Genomic DNA, 8,762 nt, shown 5'->3' on the forward strand with positions numbered 1-8,762 from the left:
TGTACCTGCACAGCCTCTTCTCCACACAAGCCCAGGAGAACCAGTATCTCCTGTTTACTCCTGGCCAGAGATTTTCTGGAGCATGAAGCTGGCATGGTCAGCTGGGCAGTTGCGGTCAACCATAGAGCTCTACTAGAAATGCTTCCAAAGCCGGACAGTCAGGAAAAGGAATTTCAAAAATCCGTGGGGCTTGAAAGGGGTTGGGGAGGCCTTCCGTTCTGTGTGACCACTAGGCAGGGAAATTTACAATGGTGTGAGACAGCTGCTGGAGGACAGTTCGGGTTGCGGCAGATTAAAATGAAAATTTAATTAAGCTAATTGCAATTATATTGTGTGTATTTAGCTATTATAACTTAATGAAATAAATACACTATATAGTTATGGGTTAATTAAAATACTTTTAGATGTGAGGTTAAAACTAGCTCTAGGCCTGCAGTTTTTGCTAATTAAAATTTTAAAAAAATTAAAATAAAAAAAGTAAATAAAAACCTTAAATTTAAGCACCTTTAATGTGAGAGCTCATTATAATTACAATGATTACAAATGTTTACTAATCAATAGGTAATTTAAATTAAAAAAGGCAATGCCCCAATAGGAATCACTATAACCTGTGTGTTTTATAAAATTAATTATGAAAAAACTAAATAATAAAATATACTGTAAAACAGTTCTCTAAAGCTATCCTAAGAAACTTTTTCCTAACACTTTGCTCCCCAGCTGTAAAGGCTGGCTGAACAGGCAGGGAAAACCCCCAGTGCACCACTACTGCCATCACCGGTTACCTCCCTGTAGGGAGGCCCTGTACCTACAGCACCCACAGTAATGGCACATTTGGACACCGATGGGTGGAGGAGGTGCACGGTTTGTGAGGAGTTTGAAGGAGGGGTGTTTGGACAAAATTTCTTCTTAAATCCACATGCCACTTATTCTCTGAGTAGTACCCAAAATAAAAACCCGTTTGGCCCCCCCGGCTGGAATGAAGACCGTACAGGGGTTCAGAAAGGCAAAAAGTACTGTTCCTTTTTGCAAAAATATTTTGTAGCAGTTACATAAATTAATAAATAAATACATACATACATAAAAGGCAATTTAGCCCCTGTGCTCATTGAGTCGGTAATAACCAGGTGGGGTAGTCCAAAAAAATTGATTTGGACCAAGGACCACATTTCATCAAGAATACTACTAACAGGCTTTGTCAAGCCATTCAAATTAAGAAGAAATTGCATATAGCAGGACACATCCAAGTTCAGGCCAGTTGAACGGGCAACCACACTCTTAAAAGACTATTAAACACTGTAAACCAGCCCAGAAGTAAAGATTGGGCATCAGCGAACACCATTTATTCTTATGGTCATAATGGTGACTCATGGAGTTATCCCATTCCAAGGCAAACACCTGGAAAAAGACAGTGCCTTTTAACAATGATAGTGCGGTTAGGGCCAGCACGTAAAAACTGCAAACCCGGGTCCTACAGACCTAGTAGATGCAACAGCTAGTTAAAAAGTTAGTATGCTGTACTCATAGGCACCGAGCTTGTGGCCGTAACAGCCAATGTTCAGGAATGATACAGATGGATCCAACCTAAAACCTCATCAAAGGGCCCAAGAGGACTCCAATTCACCAAATGGGTCTCTTCTCTGGGGTGTCCTATCGTATGTCTAGTTGGGCGTCTGGGTAGACGAATAGGTCGTTAAGGCACAGGACTAGAGTTTAAGAGGTGAGTGGGGGGATGAGCATAGGTCACTAGATCGATACGCTGCGTTGGCAGAGAGAACCGGAGACTCTCGGCGGATCAGTGTTCCATGCGAGGTCCTGGGACGGTTGCTATGGTTCATTGCCAAAAGAGGCCAGGCCCACCTGGTTGTTGGCCTGTCAAATGACAACGGTCATCAAGTACTGGCGGAGAAGACGTACTGAGGTCCCAGAGCCCCCATCGACATCCATGCTTCACAAGCCAGAGACAAGATCTTGACTCACTCTGCACAGGGGAAAAACGGCATGGTAATTATTGGGCTGGAACTCAGTTGGTTATCATCCTGTAGAGCCTTGCGGTTGCCTCTTACCATCTTGGCTGGGCAGGATCTGAGAGCTCAAACCCAAGTAGCATTAGGTTGGGTAGGGCTTCGATGGAGACCTCTATTGGGCTGCAGGGAATGACACTGGTGAGTTGGCGCCCCAATTTTTGGTCTACTTAGATGCCTAACTCCCAGTGAGCTAACTTGTGATCTGGTCTCAGAACAGCCCAGTCCTAAGCCTGCCTAAGGGGTTTGCTGTCTGCAAACTGGAAGAGACGCAAGTCCTGAACACTTTCTGTTCCTGACACATCCCTTGGGAGCAAAGCTGCTCTCTCCAGGCTCCTGGACAGATTCCACAGGAAGTGATTACGTTTCTGCCACCAGATAATTCGCTGGATTATAAGTGGATTTCAGCTTCCTCACTGGCCTGTACCAGCTGTGTTGCTGTTGATTAAAGCACCTTGCCTGTTCCTCCCCAGACAGAGCAAACTTTACACGGGGGAGGAAAACTCCTTCCTTGATGCCCAAATGGCCTAGGCCCTGGAACGCGAGGCAGTGAATCTCTCTTGATCTCACCTCTGCTGGCGGTAGCTGCTCATATAATTTCTCCTAAACAGAGTTAAAGCTCCCACCTGGTGATTTCCTGCAGTGGCGAGTTCTACAGGCTGCCTCACTGCTCTCGGTATGTCACTTTCACTGTGGCCTTGCCTTGACTTCAAACATCCCTCCCTGGCACCCCCTTTGCGGGAAGGCTCTCCTGCCGTCCCACTCACATTACTGGGGACAGACTCTGAGCTGCGTCTCAGTAATGCTCCTGCAGGCTCATGCCGGCTGTGCAAGCGGACGTTGCCAGCAGCTCAGTGCAATGCCTCAGGCACAAGCCCTGGCTAGAGGCCCCAGAGGCAGATTTCTGAGCAGGATACTCACGTCAATGATGTAGGCACTGGCTGGCACAGGGAACTCGATGCCGTTGATGGTGAAGACGATGTCAGGCAGGCTGCCTCATGTCACTGCAGATTGATCTGCAGGGAGGAAGGCAACACATGGAGAAAAGGTTAGACATGTTTTGGCAAGTAGGTTCCCCAATGAAGAGATGGAGCATCACATCTGCTTACGGCTGACAGGTACTACATCTATTTTGCGTCGTGTGTAGCAGACACCTCTAGAAGTATCTGTCCCTCCTCCCTGCCCTTACCAGCCATCGCTGGCACCAATGTAGGAGTTTGATTCTGGAGATCCAGTAGAGGCCCGCCAGCAGAGAAAGGTGCCAGTGTCAATGACAGCTTGGGCAGCCACCAGGCAAGCGTGGTCTCTCCGTTCACGGTTGACACTGAAGAGAGAGAGAGTCAGTGGAACATCCCAGGACACTTCCTCATTAACTCATATCCCACTCAGCCCAGCAGCCATGAGTGGAGGAGGTTCTGTAAGAGTGAGTCCGCTTACTGCCAAATATTACCCCCGTGAGAACGTTTCCCTTTAACTCTCTCCTTCTTTGGCTATTGCCCATATACATTCTCTCTCATCCATCTAGACTTCTGGACCTGGAGACGCCTATGCTACCTGGGCGTTCAACAAAGAGCCTGTCAGGATCATGACCACCCTGCCCTTTTCTTTATTGCTAAACAGAAGGAGAGAGGGGTCCTGGCAAAGGGGATGCGGGGGAGGTGCGCTCTTACCCTGCCCCCCTATGTAGTGAGCAGACACAAGTCATCTCTGTGTCCTGGTGATGGGCACCGTGTGAGAACCACTCCTATCAACCAATCCCTCACTGGTGACCCACCCTCTTCCTATAACTCCGAACTTTGGTCTCTCATCTTTTCTATGACTCTAAGTTGAGCTTCCCCGTCGGTCTCCACAACTTCTCTCCTTTGTGGCCTGTCTTTTTCAAAGTCACATTTTCAAAGCGGGAAATACACTGAGAGGTGACGTGATACCTGTCCATGGTGTTTTCCAGTAGAGCTCTCAGTCAGAGAGAGCGATCACATTGAAAGAGCTCACACAAGAGTTACTAAAGGCCGCGTCGAGTCAGACCTTGACTCCACAAAGCCGAACATCAACGAAGAACCACCGCTCTGCCCCCCAATTCACGGACTGAAAGAGAGAGATCGAGAGTAAGCCGGAGGATGTATGATGGTCCGTGCTCAAAGAGGACCAGATTAGGCAAATCGCATCCTCTGCTCTGTTTAGAGAATGAGCAACCGCTGGGAGTGGTGCGGGTAGAGTAGTAGCTGATGGACACATGCAAGCATCTTAAGTAGCCAGAGATAAGGACAAGGATATGGTTGGAGTGAGAAACGGCCTCACCCCCTGGCTTTGATATTACTTTGGGCTTTCTCTTCCTAATCTCAAAGCTAAGCACATTTTGGGCCTGGCGAATATATGGATGGGAGACCACCAAGCAAAAGGTTTTTCCAGGGTGTTTTTTGAAGCACGTGTCGTCCTCAGTAGTGCTCCTCTTCCATCAGAGTCAGTACTGAGCAGATTGTTCAGCTTGTGCTAGAAGATGATGGCCAGGGACATCAATTCTGGAGGGAACATGTTAGGGGGAACTCTTCTCCAAGAGTCAGGTAATACCAATGCCCTAGTTTTATTTTCTGCTCCCACTAGCAATGAACAGTGGCCATGTCCACCACCAGAGGGGCTGCTCTTGGCGGAATTCTGATGCAAAGGTTGCAGGGATCACTCTCATTGTGAGAGGCACTATAGGAACCTGATAATCATGGCGGAGGGATAGCTCAGTGTTGTGAGCATTGGCTGTTAAAACCCAGGTTGTGAGTTCAATTCTTGAGGGGGTCATTTAGGCGAAAGGCGGTAAATATCTGTCTGTGGATTGGTTCTGCTTTCAGCAGGGCTTGACAGATACCTCTTGCGGTCCTTCCAAGCCTGTATTCTAGAATTCACTACAGCAATGGGTTGTTCCCAGCACTGACTTACGAGCTCAGGTAGACGAAAGAGGTCCTGGACACCAACCCTCTTCATCAGTTGTCAAAGACGGGGTGGCTCCAGAAGAGGAGATACTGGGAAGCAGACCCAGGATCCCATCAAGGGGCGTAGTAAAAGGTGGAGCTGGCTCGGTTTCATCTCAGACCAAAGATCTGTTGGTGTCATCAATGCCTCCAACCTTGGGAGAGAGATGGGGACAATCAACACACCCTGCACCCTGGGAGAACTGCCAAGTCTACCACCAGGGTCCTGATGGCCTGGGACTTCTCAGAGGCGGTGTCCTGCACTGTGCTCTCTCCCCCATTCTGAGCTTTCTGTGAAATTGTCTCGCTTGCATTTTCTTCCCTTTTCTATCCTCCTTCTCCCAGTTCACACACATACTCTGCCTTTAGCTTCTCAGATCCGTCCTGTCGTTCTAACTCTAATTTTCACCATGTCTGCTCCAGGGGCTTTGATCCCTTTCTTGTGATTTACCTGGACGGTGTCATAGCCCAGGATTCCAGTCATGCTGCCAGTGCCATACTGGATGGAGAGGGTCTGGCTGGTGGCCTCGTAGGTGGAGGAGTCTGATGGGTTGAAGCGATTATGGTTTGCTGCAAGTACAGAAGAGTCAGATGGTCACAGACTGACACTTGTAACTCTCCCCATGTGTTGTATGGAGAGCTTGGGTGACTAGTGCGACAGTGAATTCCTTGGTGGGACCAGGGTGCCTAAGAGTCACACATTGCAGTACTCAGCATTGTCACACCTGAGTGCCTTTGTGGATTTAGCTTCTTGTCTTACTAGGGCCCGTTCCACCTCTGACACTGCGTAGTACGTGGAGCGACAATGGAGGGAGACCTGCTGCTCTCTGGCTTTCTGGGTGAATAAAAATCGATGATAAAAATAAAATCTAATGTTCTAAAATGTCAGTATACTTTTCTTTTTTAAAATAAACCTAGTTAAAATTATCTTTGAAATTCTTACAACATATGGTAAGGCCTAAAGTTACTAAAATCTACTAAAATCATTTAAATTCAATACAAAGGTTATTATTAAGCAGTGGCTTTAAAGAAAGTCAAGAGAACAGGAAGATTTCACTCACTCTGCACCTGGAACCAGTTTCCTTTGTTTCAGTGCTAAACTAGCTTTTTACATAGCAGTAACCTCTTCTGCAGGTGCAGAGAGAATACTTTCTTCAGGTCAGTTTATTAACTGGTTGAGGTCATGGACTTGTTCTTTCCAACTTAAGAAATCGACTGGAAATTGGAAAAGTGGGAACACTGGTTTTCCTCTTCTAACCTCTGAATAAAAGTTAGGTGCGAGAGGATGAGCTCTACAAGTTTTAAAACCTTGAAGGACACGTTGGTCAGAAAAAATAGTTCACTTCACTGACTACAGATAACACTTCCTGTTTCATAAATCAATTAGTTTTAAATGCAAAATGTTTGATAAATTTTTTCTTTCTTCTATATACAGCCCATTGAAAGGTGTTTAACTAATTTCTTTTAAAAGCTGGATATTGAATTTTAAAGTGAATTCCAATTTCCATCCAAATTGAGACTGTAATAAACCAAAACCTAATCATGTCATTAATAAGAAACGCCTCCTTCACCATTTTCTAAAATAACTAAGAAATGAACAAAGTAAGAATTTGAATAAGTGTCTATAAAGCTATGTTAATTGCTTAAATATATGTGTGTTGACATAGTGTAACCCCCTGATTTCCTAAAGGAAGTACCAAATGTAATGTAACTATATAGTTGCAAGTCAAGCTGTTTATAGTGGTAACAAATCAGTGAGAATCAATTTCCTTTAGAAAAATAATTAAAATCAATTATTTCATTTAAGGTTCCTCCCGATAAGATCTTCCAAAGTCCTTAAATGAAATTTTGGAGAAACTCAAAGTCCATAGATTTCACCTTCACTTGGCTTGACCTGACAAAATGGGGCTCGTCTAGAGGGAAGGGGTGAGAGTTCAGGGACGTCTAAGCTTGAAAAGCAATGCCTGGGGCTGCTTTAAAGAATGGGACAGGAGGCAGAGAAGAACCTGGAATGGGATACGGAGACATTCACGATTTGTTCGTTCATGCCAGTCTAGCCCATGCTGGGAGAGCAGGTACCTCAATGGGACTGGAGCCTTCCACATTTGGCACACTTGCATACAGCCATAGAAGCACAGAAGTGTCTGACGGAAGGGAACTCACTATGTCTAGTCCAGTCCCCTGCCTGCACTCAAGGCAGCCATGCAGTGGGAATTGGTTTCTTGGGAATTGGGGTATGGAGCTTTACACCTCTAGGTCATGTGGTAAGGATACAATTGTGTCACAGAGTTCACAGATTCCATGACTTCTTTTCCAGTTGCCGGACTGGGAGCAGCTGTCAGCCCAGGCCATCACAGCAGCACCTCAGGGCTGAAGCAGGAATGGTTGGCTCAGCCCCTTGGGGTGGAGCAGCTGCAGTCAGCCTGCCAAGGAGCAGCAGCAGGGCTGGAGGCGCTATGGAGGTCAGCCCCTGGCAGCACTCTCACTAGTTAGAAACAACCCCACCCACCCAAGTCCTACCCTCCCCGCCCCCGGAGGGCTCAGATTCATACCAATGACTAAGGCTTTGTCTACACTGGCAAGTGAAAGAGCAAAACTTTTGGATTTGTTAAGGGCTTTCCCTTTCCCCACTTCCCTGGTTCTTGTAATGCAGATGGAAAGCAGAAGACCAGAAGTTCAAAGTGCAGGCAATGCAATGTTTACTGGGGATAGTACCAAGCAAACATATTCTGAAGTCCTTCATACCAGTTGGGCTTATCTCTATATGCTTCCCTATTCCCTCTCCCCCACGCTCCCATTCCCCTATTACCATTATTGTTTCCCTTCCCACTCCCACTCCTTCTTCTTAGCAAGCCCAAATATACTTGCAGTGCATGCCTCTAGTCACAACTCTTAGGACTTATGGTCATGTTCCGTTCTGGAGAGTCGTGAGTTGGGGTCTTCATCCCACCCCTTTGGTACTCCATGGGAGGGGTAAGAAGTGAGGTTATGCTCCGGTCAGAGGCAGACATTTCTCTGGTCTTTTAGTGTTTTACATCCTCGCTTTGAGTTAAGGAGTTGAGGCAGTTGTCAAATGTGCGCTCATATATTGGACTCTCACCATGCCCTGTAACACTTTTCGCTCCATCCCTTATCTGTCGCATTGTACTAAAAGACTGGTTGAGGGAAATGCAACACACAGCATCTTTGTCCTTTGTTCTTCACACATATTAGTAAGGATGAAAGAGTATTAAACATCAAACCCAAAATTCTGTCTCCGGCTAACAAACAGGCTTAAAAGCTAACAGCATTCAGAGCTGTTAAAACTCACACACACACACACACAGACTCCCGAAAGACAAAAGTTTTGCTGATGACAAGTGCTGGTGTGAGCAGTGCTTTGTATGCAGCAGCGCTGTCCAGCCAACAATACTAACGCCACTTCTTGCAGATGAATTTTTCTGTTGGCAGCAGACATGTCTCCAAACAATGGCTACACTCTGCACCTTTTAGCAGCACGACTGGAGCGGCAAGGCCATGTCTCTAAAAGCTGCGCAGTGTAGACGCAGCCTAAGGTTAAGAGCCTCTCATGGGTATTTTTAGTAAAAGGTCATGAGCTTCTGTGAATTTTTGTTTATTGCCCATGGAGGCCCCTGTTGAAGGGCAGGAAGCAGATGTCCAGCCCTCCTTGGAAACAGGGTAAGGTCACCATGACTTACACCTTAGGGGGAGAGAAAAGGAGAAAATCCTGGATGGCCCCAAACCTGGAGACTGATTCCCTGGCCCAGGAGCAAATTATGGA

The 8,762-nt window shown here is 46.5% G+C and overlaps 1 protein-coding gene across 1 annotated transcript in view; it reads right to left on the reverse strand.

The window, feature by feature from the left end:
* LOC116830795 (uncharacterized) overlaps window positions 1-8,762 on the reverse strand; it is a 41,154-nt gene that overhangs the window by 22,838 nt on the left and 9,554 nt on the right. The window contains 1 exon segment of the mRNA XM_075065823.1: window positions 5,433-5,551. Within this exon segment, the coding sequence (XP_074921924.1) occupies window positions 5,433-5,551 (119 nt within the window).

The sequence above is a fragment of the Chelonoidis abingdonii genome, chromosome 4 (assembly GCF_003597395.2).
Source record: "Chelonoidis abingdonii isolate Lonesome George chromosome 4, CheloAbing_2.0, whole genome shotgun sequence".
Lineage (NCBI taxonomy): Eukaryota > Metazoa > Chordata > Testudines > Testudinidae > Chelonoidis > Chelonoidis abingdonii.